The 22,830-nt window shown below is 36.1% G+C and overlaps 2 protein-coding genes across 2 annotated transcripts in view; both read left to right on the top strand.

The window, feature by feature from the left end:
• Positions 1-22,830, top strand: part of LOC127850135 (uncharacterized) — a 238,930-nt gene that overhangs the window by 62,460 nt on the left and 153,640 nt on the right.
• On the top strand, positions 3,904-18,677 carry LOC127850150 (probable fibrosin-1). Its single transcript, XM_052382978.1, has 5 exons — positions 3,904-4,215; positions 5,729-5,806; positions 6,087-6,203; positions 8,973-9,210; positions 16,894-18,677. The coding sequence occupies exons 2-5, from the start codon at positions 5,729-5,731 to the stop codon at positions 17,103-17,105; spliced, it is 645 nt and encodes a 214-aa protein (XP_052238938.1). The 5' UTR covers positions 3,904-4,215; the 3' UTR covers positions 17,106-18,677.

The raw sequence follows: 22,830 nt of genomic DNA, 5'->3' as shown, positions 1-22,830 counted from the left end.
TTGTATTTGTTGGGCCCCCTTGTGGTTGCACTAACGGTAGTATCTTCTACGGCATAGGTATATTACGCTTATCCGTGAATTAAGTTAATACCGTAATAACGTAGATTAGCTGAGAACCCGAGATATGGGTTCCGCTGTGATGGGGAGATTTTCGAGAACCTTCCCGCCTCAGCTGCAAAGTCAGCAATATGATAGCAGGTAACGTAATTATGCTATTAAAACAAATTTTTCTAGTAAAATTCATTTTAATTAGTAATTACTTACCTGCTATCGGTAAGTCCCACCTCCCACCCCGCTCTTCGTCTAATATTTTCATATTGTTTATTGGAATAAGAGTGATTCTGGGTAATATCCCGTTTTGGTTATACGGCTACACGGCACTATGTGACCGTTCTGACCTACCTGACGGGTTCATGAAAAGTGTGGGATTCTTCGGACAGAAAATTCCGGATGAATTACGATCCTTCGGAGTAAATAGCAATATGATAGCAGGTAAGTAATTACTAATTAAAATGAATTTTACTAGAAAAATTTGTTTTAGTTATCCTCCGAATTCGGGGAGCGTAGGAAAGGACGCAAACCAAAGTTTGACCCTGCATTCCTTGAAGTTGAAAAGCTTACGGGCGAGGAGAATGTTTCTGTTATTAACGGTCTTACTGGCAAAAAGGTAAGTGTCCCATCTCTCAAAGAATGAGTTTTGTTATAATTCCTTCTTTATAATTAGAATATTCATATGGCATGTAGTAATACATTTGATCTTAAAGGGGCCTTTTTACAGATTTTGGAATGTTTTGAAGTTTGTCATTAAATGCTTTATATTGATAAATGTAAACATTAAATTTTAAAAGCTCTAGTAAAAAATCAAAAATAGAATTTTAAAAAAGGGGAAAAAAGTAGCCCGCAGCAGGGCTGGAACCAGTGACCCCTGGAATCCTGAAGAAAAAACGCATTAGCCAACTGAGCTATCCTGCCAAGCATACATAAGATGCGTATTTGATACCTTATAAAAGCAATCTTCGTAGTTTCACAAATTTAAACGACAACAACAAAACTCTCCAAATTATTCAATCGTTTCGCATGGCAACGCTTTATAATTTTTATGCCCCCCTTCGAAGAAGAGGGGGTATATTGCTTTGCTCATGTCGGTCGGTCTGTCGGTCGGTCCGTCCACCAGGTGGTTGTCAGACGAAAACTCAAGAACGCTTGGGCCTAGGATCATGAAACTTCATAGGTACATTGATCATGACTTGCAGATGACCCCTATTGATTTTGAGGTCACTAGGTCAAAGGTCAAGGTCACGGTGACCAGAAATAGTAAAATGGTTTTTGAATGATAACTCAAAAACGCATACGCCTAGGATCATGAAACTTCAGGGGTTGATTGATCATGACTTGCAGATGACCCCTTTGAGGTCACTAGGTCAAAGGTCAAGGTCACGGTGACCTGAAATAGTAAAATGGTTTCCGGATGATTACTCAAGAACGCATACGCCTAGGATCATGAAATTTCATAGGTAGATTGATCATGACTCGCAGATGACCCCTATTGATTTTGAGGTCACTAGGTCAAAGATCATTGTCACGGTGACCCGAAATAGTAAAATGGTTTTCGGATGATAACTCAAGAACGCATACGCCTAGGATCATGAAACTTCATAGGTAGATTGATCATGACTTGCAGATGACCCCTATTGATTTTGAGGTCACAAGGTCAAAGGTCAAGGTCACGGTGACCCGAAATAGTAAAATGATTTTCGGATGATAACTCAAGAACGGTTTTTCCTAGGATCATGACACTTCATAGGTACATTGATCGTGACTCGCAGATGACCCCTATTGATTTTAAGGTCACAAGGTCAAAGGTCAAGGTCACAGTGACAAAAATCGTATTCACACAATGGCTGCCACTACAACGGACAGCCCATATGGGGGGCATGCATGTTTTACAAACAGCCCTTGTTAAAACCTAGAATCACACAAATATACATCATCTGAAAGGAAATATAAATCAAACATCAGAAAATAAAGCATCTCAATTCAAATTGTTAAACAGTTACATTTGGACATGATATACATCAACTTCTGTTTATTATCAAATTTCACAGATTTTAAAACAACACCTATAAGTATTGTTAAAAGGTTTTCTGTTAGCTGTGGTGGTTGATTTCCAGGTTCAATTAAATGAATATTCTTCACAGATATTTCTTGACAGAAAGGCCCAGGATAATTGCCACCATCCATTCTGGGTGGCAGACGTCTTGGGGGGGGGGGACGTATTGGGAGGAAACGTGTGGAAACCATCCATTCTTGTTGTCTGAAATAACACAAAACATATTTTTACAAACTATATACAACAAATCAACACATAAATAGCACTATCTTTATATGTCCGAATTGTAACATATCCGAAATATAGTATATCGAGTGAACAACCTACTTTTGATTTCAGAAATAGTTGGTATCTTAATTAAAATATATCGTTCCCAGAACATTATAATAATGGAACTGTTAAACATAAATGCTCACAAATGCCTGTTGAAACAAGTTAACATGTGTTTTTGTCATGGTGTAATGATTAAAGAAATAGCGTCCCTAATGATTGTTATAATTATTGATCTTCGTGACGGTTTATCCCAGAATAACATAATTGATAGTTCAATCTCATACAGGAGCCGTTAATCCGATAATAACCCCCATAAACTTGACTATTTTATTTGGACATTCATGGTTTGAAATCGTTTTAAAAACTGTTGATTTTGCGATTTTTGAACTTATGGTACGAACCAGTTCGGAACAAAACTGAAGTTTCGTACCCATTTCGTACCCATTAAATAACGAAAAAACACATATTATATGCACACATTTTTCACTACAACTGCATTAAACAACACATAAAATTTTATTTGTTAAAATATGACAGTATTTGTGCCTAAAATATGGAAGGTTTAAAGTTGATAGGCGTAAATGGGTTTGGCATTTCGAGCACCTGTTAAATTAAAATCGTTCTTTTCTTATTGCTTTCATAATAATGTTTAGTCATTCTAATACTATCAATTTTACAAAATTATAAAGAAATAATAAAATATTTACTTACAAATCGATTCCATTCAGGATTTCATTTGACGGTTGCATAATAATTGGGAAATTAGCAGACTTTGCTGTTGAAAGCCTTATAGCGTTCTTGAACAAACAATGATGGCGTAGCTTTTGGTAAATTCCAGCACATGTACATGATGAAGGATGTTCACGTATTCATGTGGGTAATTAACACTGGGTTTATTATGATGATTTATAACTCATTTTAACTTTTTGTAAAACCCGGCAAACGTTTCGTATTTAAAAGCCACCTTTTGGCATCCGAAAAAAATCGAGTTTTACAAAAAAAAATTGGTTTCGTCAAAAATTTGGAGTCGGCGGGTCCGAAAATCATTTTATTAAAAAATTCTGGCCTAAAAGAAAGTCTCTTCTAAGCGAAAATCTAGTTAAGGCTGAAAGTGTCGTCCCCGATAATTCTGTGCTAACTGCACAGGCTAATCTGGAACAACACTTTATGCACATGCATTAAACCCCTTTTTCACAGAGAATGGCCCTTATAAAGATATGAGCCACGATCTGTGAACGCATGCCGTCTAGGGACTTTACTGGCTAATCTGCTACTGAATACTTAATACACATGCATTAAGCCAAATTTTCACAGAGGGCCACGTACATGTATGTGTTGATTGTGGGTGCAGCTCACACATATGGTTTAATTTCATGGATATTGTATGTAAAAGTGGAAAAGGACACACTTTAATCTACAAGTATTATTGTTCATCTGTTAAAATGTTTTGACATTGTGGTATGCAACTGTCTTAATTTAATGTTAAAGATTTATTATGCTGTGAAATTTGTAAAAGCTGAATATTTGGAAAAATGGCCCATAACATTTAGCTTTTATGGTACTCTTTATAATAGACAATGCATGCTTCTTCAAAGCTGTTTTGCACTTCATTTAATACACAATCTGTGCCCATAACACCAGCACTACAACCTATTGACCATTCTGATGACATCATCAGTGTGTGTGTGGGTGGGGGTTCATGCATATGTGTGGCTGCTGTGTATTTCTAGTTGCCCGCTCGCCCACCCGGGATAGCAGAGCCTGCCCCACGTCTCCTCACATCGACTAAAGATAAGCCTCTAGGGCACCCACACCCCTCCCTTAGCTCCGCGGTAAGTTCCCTCCAGGATTACAGCCGTAGATGACACTGAGAGTCGTCCTCACACAGGTTGTGTACATGGCCTACATGGGCAGCTATTTACCAATCATACCTCATGACTATGGATTTCGTTGAAGTCTTAAACTAGAGCATTCAACCCATGGAAGTAAAAGCAGAAATATTGCGGGCATTCTCGTTGGTAAATGCTTGAAGATGAAGCTTAATTTTTGGTGGAGAAATTGCAAAGTCATTAAGACCATTTATATCTCTTAGACTGAAGACAACCCCCTTGACCAAAGAGGTTTTCATGTCTTGAGTTAACTCCTTTGGTCATTGGGGTACCCCTTGTACAAGTGTTGTTTATGACATTAATTGTTCATTCTAATTCAGTGACAGATACTTGTGGAAAATAATGCTTTTTGTTATTATCTTAAGAATGGTTTGGTAAATACAAGTCCATGCAGCTATTCATAATTGTTTTCAGTAGAGCTGTTGTTAGCAATTTCTTGAACTTCTCAGTTGTGCAGTATCAAATATTAAAATATTTGTATCATTTTTTGGTGTTTGGATTTTAATGCTTTTTTTTTGTTCTACATATTTGCAGTTTTTGCCTTGCAAACTGCGTGATACGGCACAAACTGAAAGGTGTTGGTTCCCCTAAATTATCACATTTGAGTGCATTCATACCTGTCCATTTCTCACCTCTCCTATTTACCCTTTCATAACGTTCGTACTCATTATCACCTACCTACTTCCTGACACTCTGATTTTATATATATATGTCTCCTGCTTCATTGCGACGGCAGTCATTTCTGAATAAAATTGTGTTTGATTATTTGGATTTAAATAAAAGAAAACACAATAATTATCCTGACATCTTTACCTCAAGAAAATTTGTCTGGCAGCAACTGTGTAATATATTTGTCTGGCAGCAACTGTGTAATATATTTGTCTTGCAGCAACTGTGTAATATATCTGTCTGGCAGCAACTGTGTAATATATTTGAGCTGTGCTCTGTGACAAGAGGGTTTAATGTATGTGCATAAAGTGTCGTCCTAGATTAGCCTGTGCAGTGTGCACAGGCAAATCAGGGACCACACTTTCCGCCTAAACTGGATTTTTTACTTTCTTTAAGCAACAAATATCATAAAAGCTGAAAGTGTCGTCCCGGTTAAGCTTGTGCGGACAGAACATGCATTAAACCCCCTGTTCAGTGAGAACGGCTCAAGTGTATTTATTTCCTAAAAAAGATATTTGTCAATTAAAAATTATACATTATTAAAGATATTTTCAGATAAACAGGAATCATATGTCAAGGATAATTGTATTTATTTACACAAACAGTTGTTTGCCAATCAAAGGTTATACACAATAGTTGAATAGTGTTGGATAAACAGGAATTTTACAAAATTGGTTTTAATATGATCAGCTGATGTTGTGGGATACATTATAGTGCTCATAATTGATTAACAGACCTAAGACACTGTCTGGACATAGAGTCACGGTGGGGACTGCTGTATTTTCAGATGGCAGGCCTGCCTGGCTACCCTCCACCCATGACTGACGCCCTCCAGTCAGGTATACCAGGGGCATTCCAGCCTAAGGTAATGTATGTTTTGCATCTTTTATTAATTTGCAGTTTCAGTTTTTAAGTTAATATTAAGGTTTTTGTTTTATCTTTGCTATGACTACATAACAAATCCTAAAAGTTGACTTAAAATAATAAACAGCGGTAAACAGTTGTAAACCATTGTTATTTTGAATAAAACAGGGTTTTGAGTATTCATTCTCCAGTATTTCTTACTGTATTCATTCTCCAGTATTTCTTACTGACATGAGATGTACCGGTAAGCATGTTTGTGACATTGGCTGCATGGTTTCCAGGGTCTAGCTGGTGTCCACCCTGGTCTAGGCCCACTGTTCATACCCGGGCGTGAACTGGAGAAGGCATGGGGCTCCCACATTCCAGCAGCCATTCCTACCCTGCCCACCACTGCCAAGGTAACCTTTCTACACCATACACACACTCATTGTGAGCTTTGGGAAAGTGTTGTCCCTGATAGTTAAAAACATTTTTGTCCCACATTGTTAGCTCACCTGAGCACAGCGTGCTCATGGTAAGCTTTTGTGGTCACCTTTTGTCCGTCGTGCGTAGTGCGTCGTGCATGCGTCATCAACATTTGCCTTGTGAACACTGTAGAGGCCACATTTATTGTCCAATCTTCATGAAACTTGGTCAGAACATTTGTCCCGATGATACCTCGACTGAGTTCGAAACTGGGTCATGCTAGGTCAAAAACTAGGTCACTAGGTTAAAAAAATAGAAAAACCTTGTGAACACTGTAGAAGTCACATTTGATGCCCAATCTTCATGTAAATTTTGCCAAAATGTTTGTCTTAATGATATGTTGGTTGATTTCAAAAATTGTTCCGGTCCGTTGAAAATCATGGCCACCAGGGGGCGGTTGAGTTTTCCTTATATGGCTTTATAGAAACCTTGTGAACACTCTAGAAGTCACAATTTTTGCCCAATCATCATGAAAGTTGGTCAAAACGTTGGTTTTATTGATATTTCCGATGAGTTCGAAAATGGTCCAGATGGGTAAAAAAACATGGCCGCCAGGGAACAGTTTTCTCTATATGTATATAGTGAAAACATTTGAACACTCTAGAAGTCACATTTTTGGTTCAATCTTCATGAAATTTGATCAGAACATTTGTTTCCTGGATACAACGGTTGAGTTTGAAAATGGTTCAGATCGGTAAAAAAACATGGCTGCCAGGGGAGGGGGTCTCTTTCCTTATATTTATATAGTAAAAAAGCTTGTGAACACTCTAGAATTCACATTTTTTGCCTTATCATCATAAAATTTGTCAAAACATTGGTTATGTTGATACCTCGGACGAGTTTGAAAATAGTCGTGAACATTTGAAAAACATGGCCATAATAACAGAGGATTATTATGTTGATGATTGGTTGGGGATGAAGTGCAACAAACGTATTTTTGCCATCTGAAAACCCTTTATTAAATAATCTCAAAATTTTAAGTAGTAATATTGATTTCACAGAAAATTACTTAGGGGAGTAACAACTGTATATAACAGTTTAGAGTCAGGCCCCAAATTCCTGTGCTGGCCACTTTTCACACATTTTGTTGCATGTAATTTAATGGCCACAGACCAATGAAATAATAATAATAATTAGCCACAGCAGGTACCTCATTATCTCTGACAGTTGCTTGATGCTTTACCCCTTGTTTACAGCCCTTGGCAGTGAACAGCATGGAACAGCAATTGTGGTATCAATATAGAGATAAACACATAAATACATCTGTCTGGCATTTATTTTCGTATAAAAATCAGCATGCTGACTGCATAAAAAGAACAGATTACAAACATTGAAGCAAGCTCTTGAAATAGCAAAATTATGTACTTGTATATTTCCAAGAAAGGTTTATACAATATATATAAATTTAATGGGCGTGATATTTCATAATCCTTAGCTTTAAGTACAGTGATGCCTGATTGAACTTACTCTTTATGGCTATTATTTAACTTATTACTTTCACAAAGTCCCAGTGAATATTATGAATATCAAGAAAAAAAGTAAAGATATGTACGTAAAAATATCATTTACAGCTTAGGCAACAACTGATGTCAAAATTCAATTATATTGATCAATAAAAAATAGATTGAAATATTCTCCAACTTTACTATTGAACATTTATGGACAAAAAACTATCTTGTCTACATGTACACATATCATATCACAGATATACTCTGTTCAAGAATTAAAGAGATAGAGAAAATGTACTTAAAATTAACTATTTGCGATACTTATGATATTAAATGCAGCTCGTATTTGAGAATAAATTTCACAATTAAAATGCATGAATAAATTTCACAATTAAAATGCATTTTAGTTTTGCATTGGTTGTAAATAAAGAGTAGTAGCGTAGAGGAATTGTTTACAAACAACACTTACATGTACAAATGTGAATAATTGACAAAAATTAACCCTTAAATGAAATATGAAATTTGATTTTAAATCATAAATACAGATTGATATATGGAAGTTATGAAGGCCTACATGAATGATACTAGTATGTGAAATACAGTATTATGTGAAAGTCAGAAATACCATTATTCTAATTAATTTTATATACAGACATCATGTATGATATGTGAAATGCAGTATTAATTGAAAATTAGAGTATCATTGTTTTAAATAACTTTGAATGGAAAAACAGTGAAAACGTATTTTAATAATAGAGCACACTAAGTCTGTACTACCGCCTGTCTGCTCAGCACTCGTCCTCTTTTGAAGATTTTACACTAAATAATTGAACCATAAAGCGCAAGTTAAGTATGTACGCCCGTCTGTATGAAGTACTTTTATTATTTTGAACTCCACCTTCCCAGAATAGTTTAATTCCTTTGGGTCATAGGTGAGCGCCTTATCGCCCATGGCCCTCTTGTTGAAAAATAAGCTTACTGATGTGTTCAAAATATTTTGTGCAGATTGGTTCAAATATTTTTTTTCTTAAAAAGAAAAAACACACACCAAAAGAGGATCATCACGGAGTAAGAATTAATGGTATATCAAATTTCAACAGCCTTGTGAATAAAATCCTGAACAATTTCATATGTTTAATATAGCATTTTACATATTTAAATTAAAAACTAAACTGTTTTAAATTTATGTTCAGTTCTAAAGTAGGAGGAACCACAATTAAGAATTAACTGAGTATTTGAACTTGATACATTCAGAAGCCAGGCAAGTGGTGTGCAGTACACGTGCGAATAGCGTGGGAGATCTACAGGAACCAACAAAAGTCCTCTGACAAGCCCAACCTAGACTCCAAGGAACTGTTGCGTCCTCTTAGTCACCTCCATCCGGTCTCCACCCTGTCAAGGGCCCCTGACCTCCAGGGCGGGGCTGCCTCCTTCCTTCTGGGGGGCCCTCCTGGTAGACCCCTACTGGAGTCCAGTCCCAACAGCCATCTGTGTGAGTACTCAAACATTTTGTTATTACTTTAATCCTGATTGTGCATTATCCTGTATTGATGATTGTCAAAATAAACAGAAATTGATGTGAAATGCCTTACAGGCAATTAGGAAACTAAAAGAAAGCACTTTCTTTGTGTTTCCATAATTTGCAGACAAATACAAATGGGATATTAAAAACTAGCTTATTGTGCATTTAAGAACTTATGTTATGTTGTAAAAAGTTGTACTGTTAACTTTATTGTATAATGTCAGTGTGTTTTTGTATGCCCCCCTTCGAAGAAGATGTGGTATTTTGTTTTGCACATGTCGGTCTGTCCGTCCGTCCGTCCACCAGATAGTTTTTAGAGGATAACACAAGAACGCTTAGGCCTAGGATCATGAAACTTAATAGGTACATTGATCATGACTTGTAGATGACCCCTATTGATTTTGTGGTCACTAGGTCAAAGGTCAAGGTCACAATGACTTGAAGTAGTAAAATGGTTTTCAGATGATAACTCAAGAACGCTAAAGCCTAGGATTATGAAACTTCATAGGTACATTGATCATGACTCGCAGATGACCCCTATTGATTTTCAGGTCACTAGGTCAAAGGTCAAGGTCACAGTGACTTGAACTAGAAAAATGGTTTCTGGATGATAACTCAAGAACGCTTACGCTTAGGATCATGAAACTTCATAGGTACATTGATCATGACTGGCAGATAACCCCTTTTGATTTTCAGGTCACTAGGTCAAAGGTCTAGGTCACAGTGACCCGAAATAGTAAAATGGTTTCCGGATGATAACTCAAGAATTGTTACGCCTAGGATCATGAAACTTTATAGGTACATTGATCATGACTTGCAGATGACCCCTATTAATTTCCAGGTCACTAGGTCAAAGGTCAAGGTCACAGTGACTCGAAACAGTAAAATGGTTTCCTGATGATCGCTCATGAATAATTAGGCCTAGGATCATGAAACTTAATAGGTACATTGATCATGACTGGCAGATGACCCCTATTAACTTTCAGGTCACTAGGTCAAGGTCACAGTGGCAAAAAAACGTATTCACACAATGGCTGCCACTACAACTGACAGCCCATATGGGGGGCATGCATGTTTTACAAACAGCCCTTGTTTCATTCAAAATCGGGTCGGAAACCGGATCCATTCCCAATGGAAAAAAGTATACTGTGAAACCATTTATTTTCGACAGCACAAAATTTCGTCATTTTTATAAAAATGACGATTTCGGCAGCACTTAAATTCGCCGATTTCTGATTTTGAATATAAAAAAAAATGCGTCAGTCAATATCCGATTTGTGTGTAATACATATTCGCGATCAATCGCAGTTGCGAAAATTCGTGGTACGAATGCGGGAACACACTTAAGAATCAGTGCAGGAGGTGGGGCCTGTTTGTCACATGCCAATTAACTAGTCTTTTGTTATCAAGGAACAGTAATGGACCCTCTTAATGTATGCCATTCACACGTTCATTGTTATGATTAGCGGACAAGTGGGATCGAATAACCGTTAACGAGTGTTTGTAACAACGAAGACAATTACCAATTATAGTCTTATTCTATTATTATAATTGCCATACTGATAATAATCGTATGGGTATGTGTTCTAGTTGGTATGATTTTTATTAAAATGCTGTCAATACCGTTTTAAAACTGTTTGTGTTATACGAAAGAGGTTCCAGTTTGTTAAGTGTTTTTTTTTCATATAAAAAGCTTTTTTATTCTGATATCAACATTAAAATTATAAATTCTATGTGTGTGTTCGTCTTAAAAAGTAAACTACCGGTATATAAATCAATAATGTCGATAATTTAAAAATAAATAAATTGATACATATAAAATGGTAATAAGTGTGGTTAAACGCAAACAATCAAACAACAAACAGCAATTAAAATATTCTTTATTAATTTGTGATAAATACGCATGTTGATCACACATCGTCATCTTTCCATTTGGTTTATTGTCTTTCATCGGCATTCGCTGCGTGATGACTAATATGCAACACCCCTGAAAAACACAATGCACCTAATGGGTAATAAAGTTATAAACAATTAGCGCTAATGCATAACCATTCTACATAAACGAAGTCAATGCATTCGATACAGCTGTACTGCACACGCGTTTTAAAGAAGTGTAACGTGTCAGTTAAATACCTTGTGTAATCTACATCCCTTTGTGTCAAAACCGGATTAATCTTGATTACGAAACAGCAGTGAATGTGTGCATGGATTATGTTGGAATTTAATACCTCATGTCTACGGTAAAGTTTTAAAATATTGTTCAACTTAGTGTTTGTTTTTGTTCAAACATAGAGCATGATTGTTCGTTAGGATCTTAAATTCGCCGATCGGTCGATTGACGAAATTTATGAAAATTAATGCCTGACGATTAATAATGGTTTCACAGTATATTTTTCCCAAATGGGAGCTAAAAATTCCCATTGAAAGGTTTTTTTTTTGGGGTTTTTTTAGATCTCAATATTTTGCTCATCTCCTATCCATATAAGATCAACCATAGCAAATTTATTACTGGGTACAATTGTATCCTTAATTTTGAAGCATTTGTTAGCAAAACAACAACACTTATTCCAATTTTCGTATAAATGCTGCGAATTTTCCCATTCCAAAGGGAACCCGCCCCATTCCCAAAATGGTAAAAAAAACACTGAATTTGTATATATGCAGCAATATCTGATTTAAGATCATACATGCACTCCTTCAAATCAGTCATATATTCAACAACACTAATTCCAATTTTCGTATAAATGCCGCGAATTTTCCCAATCCAAAGGGAACCGGCCCCATTCCCAAAATGGTGGAAAAACACTGAATTTGTATATATGCAGCAATATCTGTTTTAAGATTGACATGCACTCCTTCAAATCAGTCATATTTTAAAAGAAAACTAGAAATGGCGCGGCAGAGGCCGACGCGTATCTCCACGCCGCATGTTTGACCCAGTTGAGATTGACCATATTGTCATAAGAATAGTTCAGTATCAATTAGAAGTGAATCGGTGTAGAAATGAAGAAATTATAGTAAAAGGCAATTTTGTGTGGGTGTGGCCTATTTGGGCGGGGCTCCCCAGGTTTAGTAATTGGGCCATGCATAGTTGCGATTGACCGTATTGTCATAAGAGAAGTTCAGTATCAATTAGAAGTGAATCGGTGTATAAATGAAGAAGTTATAGTAAAAGGCAATTTTGGGTGGGTGTGGCCTATGTGGGTGGGGCGCCTAAGAGTTTGTAATGGAGCCATGCATAGTTGAGATTGACCGTATTGTCATGCATAGTTGAGATTGACCGTATTGTCATAAGAGAATTTCAGTATCAATTTGAAGTGAATCGGTGTAGAAATGAAAAAATTATAGTAAAAGGCAATTTTGGATGGGTGTGGTCTATGTGGGCAGGGCACCCCAGGGTTGGTAATGGGGCCATGCATAGTTGAGATTGACCGTATTGTCATAAGAGAGGTTCAGTATCAATTTGAAGTAAATCGGTGCAGAAATGAAGAAGTTAATGTAAAATAAAATAAAAAATGAGTGAAAATCTCTGACCCGGCCCCGCCCCAGCCCCCATAACGTTTGACCTAGGGGTCAGATCAAAATTCCAAATAGTGCAGGGTCGCACATATGTTCATAGCTACCATGTGTTTAAGTTTCAATGTTCTATTGCTTATAGTGTAGGAGGAGATAGTGGCCAGGGCGGACAGACAGACAGACAGACGGACAGACAGACGGACAGACAGACGGACGGACGGCGGAGATAACCACAATATCCCCATGCTTTTTGAAAAGCGTGGGGATAATTATTTGTATTGTTTCAATACTTACTTTTAGGATATTTTAACTAGGGAGTTTTAAGACAATTATTTAAATTTTAGTGCAGCAATCTTTTTCAATGGATTGATTCTCACTGGGTACAGGGAAACTGCATTTTAACTCTCATTTCAACAATTTTTAGTTTTCACAGGCTTTTTCTTGGCATATCTACAGGTCCATTAAACGGACTCAATCCCAAACTGGAATTGTAAAAAAATCCCAATTGAAAATATAATAATCCCAATTTCCACACATTTGTTTCTTTTTTTAAGAACAGAGTGTCTAATGATTATTGTATCTCAATTTTATTAACCCCGCCATATGCGGAGGGATATTGTTTTGCGTTGTCCGTCTGTCTTTCCGTACGACACTTTTGTGTCCGGAGCCTTATCTTGGAAGTGCTATGTCAGATTTCATGGAAACTTGGTATGAATATATGGTTAAAAGGACGCAGGCCAAATGGCATTGTACACCATCTGTTAATAACGGAGTTATGGCTCTTTGTATGTTGAAAAAATGCTCACTTTTGTGTCCCTAGCCATATCTTGGAAGTGCTTTGGCGGATTTCATTGACACATGGTATGAGTATATATATGGATAAGAGGATGATGCATGCCAAATGGCATTGTACACCATATGTTCATAACAGAGTTATGACCTTTTGTATCTTGAAAAAACGCTCTTTTTTGTGTCCCGAGCCATATCTTGGAAGTGCTTTGGCGGATTTCATTGAAACTTGGTATGAGTGTCCAGAAGCATATTGGCGGGGGATATCAATTCAACGAATTTGCTTGTTGCAATAACATTTAACAAAGCATATGGCTATAATATATATTGTTTACTTCTTGTTACATGTATTTGAAATGTTGTAGAAATTATTTTTAATTAGTTTTTCCCTAATCAGTGGGCTTTTCGCACGAAAAAATTCCCAATTCCAAAATTGATTTTTATGTCCCCACCACTATAGTGGGGGACGTATTGTTTTTGCCCTGTCTGTTGGTTTGTTTGCTGGTTTGTTTGTTTGCCCCAACTTAAACATTTGCCATAACTTTTGCAATATTGAAGCAACTTGATATTTGGCATGCATGTGTATCTCATGGAGCTGCACATGTTGAGTGGTGAAAGGTCAAGGTCATCCTTCAAGGTCAAAGGTCAAAAATATGGGTCAAAATCGCTCATTTAATGTACACTTTTGCAATATTTCAATATTCAAGATAGCAACTTGATATTTGGCATGCATGTGTATCTCATGGAGCTGCACATTTTGAGTGGTGAAAGGTCAAGGTCATCTTTCAAGGTCAGAGGTCAAATATATGTGGCAAAAATCGCTCATTTTATGAGTACTTTTGCAATATTGAAGATAGCAACTTGATATTTGACATGCATGTGTATCTCATGGAGCTGCACATTAGAGTGGTGAAAGGTCAAGGTCATCCTTCAAGGTCAAATATATGGGTCAAAATTGCTCATGTAATGTCACTTCTGCAATATTGAAGCTAGCAATTTTATATTTGAAATGCATGTGTATCTCATGGAGCTGCACATTTTGAGTGGTGAAGGGTCAAGGTCAAGGTCATCCTTCAAGGACAAACGTCATATACGGGGACATAGTGTTTCACAAACACATCTTGTTTCCAATCTACTTATCCTATGTAAGTTTATGCCAAAATACACAGCATTGTCCCCTATGATATTACACGACTCACAAGGTATTGGGTTTCCTGGGGTGAAGATAGTATCTTGTTCCCACCATTTACTCCGCGTCTGTGATTGGCCGATTATCTTGTGCGCAAATAGCGATTGTGTTTTCTGCTCCAAAAATGAAAAAGAAAGGAAAACACAATTTCTTTTTTCCTGTCTTTTTAGCTCATCTATTTTAAAAAAAAATTATGAGCTATTGTCATCACCTTGGCGTCGGCGTTGGCGTCGGCCTCCGGTTAAGTTTTGCGTTTAGGTCCACTTTTCTCAGAAAGTATCAATTCTATTGCATTCAAATTTGGTACACTTACTAACTATCATAAGGGGACTGGGCATGCAAAGTTAGATAACCCTGGCGTGCATTTTGACTGAATTATGTGCCCTTTTTATACTTAGAAAATTGAAAATTTTGGTTAAGTTTTGTGTTTAGGTCCATTTTATTCCTTAAGTATCAAAGCTATTGTTTTCATACTTGCAACAGTTACTTACTATCATAAGGGGACTGTGCAGGCAAAGTTACGTAACGTTGACTGGCATTTTGACAGAATTATGTGCCCTTTTTATACTTAGAAAATTGAAAATTTGGTAAAGTTTTGTGTTTAGGTCCACTTTATTCCTACAGTATCAAAGCTATTGCTTTCATACTTGCAACACTTATTAACTATCATAAGGGGACTGTGCAGGCAAAGTAATGTAACTCTGACTGGCATTTGGACGGAATTATGGGCTCTTTATACTTAGAAAATTGAAAATTTGGTTAAGTTTTGTGTTTTGGTCCACTTTACCCCTAAAGTATCATGGATATTGCTTTCAAACTTGGAACACTCGCAAACTATCATAAGGGTACAGTAAAAGGACAATATGCATAACTCTGGTTGTCATTTTGACGTAATTATGGCCCTTTTTTGACTTAGTAACCTTGAATATATGGTTAAATTTTGTGTTTCGATCCACTTTACTTCTAAAGTATCAAAGTTTCAAACTTAAAATACTTTTATGCTAGCATGAGGTGACTGTACCTGGCAAGATTAATTTTACCTTGACCTTTGAATGACCTTGACTCTCAAGGTCAAATTATTAAATTTTGCTAAAATTGCCATAACTTCTTTATTTATGATTAGATTTGATTGATACTTTGACAAAACTACTCTTACCTGACATACCACAATAGACTCCACTCAAACCATCCCCCGTCCCCCCCCCCAATTTTTTTTCGTTTTTTTGTTTAAGACCATCTCACAAATGACCACCACACCCTCATACTATACCCCCTCCAAAACCCAACCCCCCCCCCCCCCCAATTTATTTTTTTTTGAAACGGTTAAAAAACACAAATATTTATTTTTATTATTTTATTTTTGAAATACCATCCAACCATCGCACCCAAGAATCCCCTCCTCCCACCCCCCCTACCCCCCCCCCCCGCAATGGTTTTTTTTTGCAATTTTTTTCCGCATTTTTGGAAGATAATGTACTAAATGTCCACACACCCTTACTATAACCCCTCTTCACTCCAACCCTCCCTCCTTTGTGATTGAAATTGAGAGTCCCTTCACCTTTAAAAAGAAAATAGATGAGCGGTATGCACCCGCAAGGCCGTGCTCTTGTTTATTTTTGGAGCAGAAAACACAATTTCTGTTTTCCTGTCTTTTTTATTTTTGGAGCAGAAAACACAATTTCTGTTTTCCTGTCTTGTTTCGGAACGGAAAACACAATATCTTTTTTCCTGTCTTTTTTATTTGTTTTTGGAGCAGAAAACACAATTTTCGTTTTCCTGTCTTTTTATTTTCTGGAGCGGAAAACACAATTTCTGTTTTCCTGTCTTTGGATAGCAGATGTCACCTTAGTGCCATCGTAGAAACTATAACTAGTGTATTTCTACAGATCAATTTTGTTCGGAATTGATTAAACAATCATCACCATTTACAAATACATGTTTATACTAGGGTTAAAAAACACCTTTGAAACAAAGAGTATATGTACAGAAAATATGAATAACAATTAACATAAATAAGATCAAATACACAAATATGTTGTCTTTTTGGCTTTTCATGAAAACATCTATATAGCTGTTGTTTTTGTTATACATGTATTAGTGGATTGGTCTATGGTCTGGTTAAGGCCGCCCCTGTTGACCTGTTCTGGGTACCATTGCAGCCTCTCTGTCCGGGTCTAACGGTTCCCTCAGTGGGTTCACAGGACTGCAGGGGCTAGGAAACAGCCTCGACGCCACCACCATGTCGCCTAGCCTCACCAATGGCAACTCCGGGCTCGACGCCTTGAGTCAGGCGTACACAGGATTTCACCAATACGCAGGCTTGTCAGATTTACTCAGCCCAGCTACAGGTAAATGGCTCATTTTAATATGATCGTTCGCAAGTGACATGTGACATTACACGTGTCACATGTCATTGTGTGTGTCACCTGACTGTGAAAATATGTGTGTTGTTTATGCCCCCTCATGTTTATGTTTATATTCTTTTCTTATATAACACCATGACGACTATTCAGATCAATGGATTTTTATCGGATTTCATAAGAATCGAAAGAGGGTTCTGTCAAGGTGACCCAATCAGCTTGTATATCTTCATTTTAAGCGCAGAAATCTTGGCTATTCTAATACAAAACACAAAAAACATTAAAGGCATAAAAATAGAAAATGTTGAATACAAGATATCTCAATTTGCAGATGACACCACTCTTTTGTTGGATGGCTCTGACATCTCTCTTAACACTGTTATGCAGTTATTACATAAATTTGCTCTAGAGTCTGGATTGAAAATAAACTGGGAAAAAACAAATCTGATATGGATAGGTTCTAAAAAATATAGCATACACTCAATTAAAACTAAGTACAAACTCCACTGGGGCACAACAAATTTTAAACTGTTAGGCATCATATTTGATGTAGATTTAGAAAAAATGATCGAGTTAAATTATCAAAATAAGATAGCTAGTTTAGAAAGTAAAATACAATTTTGGAAAAGAAGAAATCTAACACCATTAGGGAAAATAACCATAGTAAAAACCTTGTTGCTTCCCCTTTTAACACACTTATGTATTGCTCTCCCTAGCTCAGGATCAAGTATATTGAAACAAATACAAAATTGTTTTAACAACTTCATATGGAATGGACCTATAAAAATAAAGCATAATATACTTATCAAATCTTATGAACATGGAGGTCTTAATATGATCGACGTTAGCTCATTTGAAAAAAGTATGAAGCTCACTTGGATAAAGAAATTAGTAACATGTACTGGGAAATGTTTCCAACTTGTGTATTCACTATTCGATGTTAAAAAAATGATTAATATGGGAAATGCATATATCGACAAAATTGTCAAAAAAATAACAAATTGTTTTTGGAAGGATGTGCTTATATATTATGGAATCTACATTAATAAAATCAAAATAAGTAAACCTGATGATATACTTGACATGCCACTTTTTTATAACAGCAACCTAAAGATTGGTTCTAATTGTATTTATGATACAAGTATGTATGAACGTGGCATACGATATATAAGAGACATATTATGTACCACTGGGAAATTAAAGTCTAAGCAAGAAATTGAAAATTGTACAGGTAAACAAATCAATTTTTTATTTTACGAAGGTCTCAAAAGATCTGTAACAGAGTTCATTAAAAACTTAGGTTTTGAGTCTGTAAAAACAACAACCAGTAATGGACCTTTTCTTTCTTGTTATCTTAACTCGGTTGTTTTTACCCAGAAGCACAATAAACAAGTATATGAAACTTTTATTTCAAATACTGAAAAACCTACAAGTGAAACTAAATGGAATGGAGTTTTTAGTAATATAAACTGGAAGTATGTGCATAGTTTTGTTTTTAAAATATCCAGAGATACTTATATACAATGGTTACATACTAGAATAATACATAGAATCTTAGGAACTAAATCTTTGCTATATAAAATGAAAATTGTTGATGATAATATATGCACATTTTGTAACAATCATGAGGAAACTTTAACTCATCTATTCTGGAGCTGTGAGCACATCCAAACCATTGTTCAATATGTTACAAATGTATTGAATATAAATAATGTCAATATGACAACACTCTCTTGCCAGGACATGCTTTTAGGAATCTGTACAGAAAAAATGAATCCTATCAATATATTGCTCCTTGAAATTAAAAAGTTTATTTTTATGTGTAAACGAACAAATACAATCCCAAATGTTCCAGGACTTAAGAGATCTCTACTATTATCATGGGAAATCCAAAAACAGAGGACTCGCCAAAATAATATATTCCCAAATTGGTCAGTTGTAAGAATATTCGTTGAATGAACCCAAGCCAATATAATTGAAAGTTACAAAATATGTACTACTTAATATACATTTAAAACACACAGGTGTCACACCTTTTTTTTCCATCTCTCTTATTTTTTATCATATTTGTATAATTGCAATGTTTTTCTTTATAAACCTACAAGATTGTTAAAAATGATATGTGTTATTTGTGCATATAATTTTATTATAATACAATGAATTATTGTGGTATGATTTTAACAATGTCTGTCTCAAAATATTAACCCATATTTGTGCTACTAACACATAATCTGTTGTACGGTATGGAGCAGGATGGCTTCGACCTGCACATACCTATGGACGAGGTAAATAAAGTCTCTTTCAAAAAAAAAAAAGTTTATGTTTATATATTCATTTGTTGCCGATTTGTAAAGGTTTAACCCCCCTTTTTGGAACTAACTTTCTTTAAAGCTAATTTTTGGACCTGAATTTCAAATGAAAAACATCTTTTTTGTTAAAGGGTTTTTCACGAAAAACCTATCCATCTTAAATAAGGTTTAAACATGTTCTTCAATAGTATAGTTTTATGGCATGTTATGAGGTGCAATATGCGCAATAAAATAAAAGATAAGAAGAACATATGTCGAAAAATGATAAACAAACCAGATATTTAATTCTGAAATCGAAAAAGGCTGTACAGACGAATTCGCCAGCATGTAAATCATGTACATGTATGTACGACGTGAATCTAAAGTTAGTTTAACGGTTTATTTTAAATTCCTGCAACGATATCTATTCATACGACACACGAAAATTAACTAAAAAGACAAACGCTTCGGTTATTGTAGGAAAATATGTACGAAATACATTCGTCACAATCGGCTCAGTGCGCTAATTTGTCTTTGCTGCATGTTATGAAATTCGTCGTCAATGTTTATTTTTTATTGCCTATTTTGTGTTATTGTGACATATTTTATCAATACATTACAATTTAACACATGTAAAAAATCGTATAATCTCGCTTTACAGTAGATACTTTTGCAGACGATTACACTTACAACACTTACACGCAGCGTAAATTTTGCGCACATTTTAGTGAAACGGCGTACGCATTAATTTACGTTCGGCGTAAATTATGTGCGTAAATCTAAAGTTGCGTAAATATACCCTATGTTAGTGAAATTTATATAAAAATATATGTTTGATAAGGTTTTTTTTTTACACATTTTATATTAATTAAAAAATATTTGACAAAATCGTATTTACTCATTTGTAAACAATCGTTACAATGGACGTGAAAACGAAGAAAAAGAAAACGAATTGGTCAAAAATCGAGTTTGAAACGCTCGTTTCCGAGTACGAAAACAAGTTTGACGTGCTCGAGGGTGATCTGTCCGTTTCCTTCACTGGTTCGGACAAACGAAAAGCCTGGTAAAGCGTTATGGAATGGACGCGTAAGTGGTTGAACATGCAAAGCCTCAGATTAATCATATCAACACAAACATTCAAGAAACAAAAGAAAAATCAGACAATAATTTAGACATAAACTTTTTAGTAACTGATGATCGATCATTTTAAACATGTGATGAATTTTTGCTAGACTGAAATTGCATTTTTTAGTGAAGCCCTCTTTTTGAAATTAAACTGATACAATTTAAGCATGTAGTGTCATTGCTAAATTTAAGTTACAGTGTTAAATCTGAAAACATGTATTTATTCTTTATCGTTTGTATTTTTTTCCTTTTTGGAGCTTATAACTGGTGCTGGTGGTAAAAGTATAACATGTGATGAATTTTTGTTAGACTGATATATCATTTTTAGTGAACATATAATTGCAACTCAAAAATCTGCGTATTAATACAATTATGTATACGGCAGTTTTGAAACATCATCATGAAAACAAGTAATCACGTTTGATCATAATAGGGATATAAAATACTTGCGACAAATAAATTAAATGTATAGATTTATGGTATCATAAAATGCTAGATTTGTAACGATCATTATCACTATTCAAGAGTTTTCAATATTCATGTACATGCAAAGACAGTTCAATTTGTTAAATATTCATGTCCCGGATGCACGTTTTTTTATTTGAATGTTCAAATTTATTAATATTTTCATTCAGTGTAAACGAAGCGAAAATTGATTCAATGTAAAATACAATAAAAACTATATTTTAAGATTGTAATGTATTGCGCTTTGAGGGCTTTGTTTATAACTACCGGTAATTTAATGCACCTTTTACACTAAATTTCGATCGCTGATAAAAAAATAACACTATCGCATCCACACCACTTATAATTATAATCAAATTGTTATATGTTTTATAATTTTTGAAATATCATTAATTAAAGTCTTACTTTAAGAAAGAAAACGGGTATTTATAGTCTTGTTTTGTGAAATTGTCAGTTTTTAGTCTACCGACGACCTTTACTCTGATAATATATAAATGGCCGCAATCGAGAGGTGTGACGGCCAATCTATTTTAGTAACGGAAAACCCCTCGTGTGACGTCACTCCAAAAACCTCCTATATAATACCCTCCGGCGACAGACGATACCTTGTAGCGGATCCGTGGTCTAGTGGTAACACACTGGCTTCACAATCCAGAGATCGTTGGTTCGATCCCCCGCTACACCTAACCTACTAACTCGTCTTTCGCATGAGACGTTAAACCGAGGTGCAGTGTACTAGGTGCTATACACCGGGCACTAAAAGACCCAGGGTCACCCCTGGAACGGGGTGTCTCCTGTATCTTGCACTATCCCCCGTAACCAACTAACACGTCTTTCTGGGGGCGATGGCCATATGGGAGACAATCCCGGTGCACTCGATAAAAAAACAAAAACAAAACAAACGACGATACCTTTCTCAGGTCGATACCAAATGTAGTCGTGAAGACGCGGGAACGACCTGTAAATAAACTACAACAACACACACACGACCATACCTTTCACCGATTTCCTTTTCGCTTATACCTCAGTCACTAATAGACACCGATTAAGTCTCACTAAAAAGTTTACCCGACGTCGGGCCCGGGAAGGAATCGAAATCGAAACAAGATGGGGCGATCAACGCACGGGTATTGCCCGGCGATCGCCCGACATCGGATTCATTGAACGTGTATCGGCAAAGTAAAGGTATTTTCCAGAGGCATATACATCGGCCGGCGACCGTCTGATCGCCGGAGGGCCTCCACACGATGCCCGACGCACGCCGGAAGATGCTCGTTATGATACACGTACAATGAATCCGATGTCGGGTATTTATAGTTTTGTTTTGTGCCGGGCGATAACCGTTCGTTGCTCGTCCGATATTTTTTTCGATCTCAACTCGATTCCTTCCCGGGCCCGATGTCGGGTAAAACAAACTGTCATCCAAGACAGATCGGCGTTACGCCAATTTTTCTGATTTACGCGAAGTACATATCTGGCGTAAACTAACGACATAATTTACGCACTACGTTAATTTACGCTGTTTAGTGAAACGCGTTTTTGAGAACAAGATTTGCGTACGCAAATATTTACGAAAATTATTTGCGTACGCAGCTTAGTGAAACGCACTCTCAATTACACTTTCACTTACGTAAATTGTTTGAGACTATATGCTTTTATTCTCGTCAGAACTGTAAATCGTGATATCCAAATATTCGATAAAAAGACATCAATAATTTACCAGGCTTTTTTGCCAACTCGTTCAAAAGTTAGTAAGTGAATAACGCATTGGTGTGTATCTGCAATACGACAAATTGTTACCGCTTTGCATCCGGGCACAAAAACATCGCATCACGACGTATTAACTCGCAGCAAATTG

The sequence above is a fragment of the Dreissena polymorpha genome, chromosome 11, assembly GCF_020536995.1.
Source record: "Dreissena polymorpha isolate Duluth1 chromosome 11, UMN_Dpol_1.0, whole genome shotgun sequence".
Lineage (NCBI taxonomy): Eukaryota > Metazoa > Mollusca > Bivalvia > Myida > Dreissenidae > Dreissena > Dreissena polymorpha.
Note: the sequence above shows the minus strand (reverse complement) of the source record. Positions and strands in the feature narration are given on the sequence as shown.

Coding starts and splice junctions, on each gene's coding strand:
- LOC127850150 (XM_052382978.1), top strand. CDS start 5,729: ATGGCAGGCCTGCCTGGCTACCCTCCACCCATGACTGACGCCCTCCAG. Junction 5,807..6,086: donor CAGGGGCATTCCAGCCTAAG/GTAATGTATGTT, acceptor CATGGTTTCCAG/GGTCTAGCTGGTGTCCACCC. Junction 9,211..16,893: donor CAGTCCCAACAGCCATCTGT/GTGAGTACTCAA, acceptor GTACCATTGCAG/CCTCTCTGTCCGGGTCTAAC.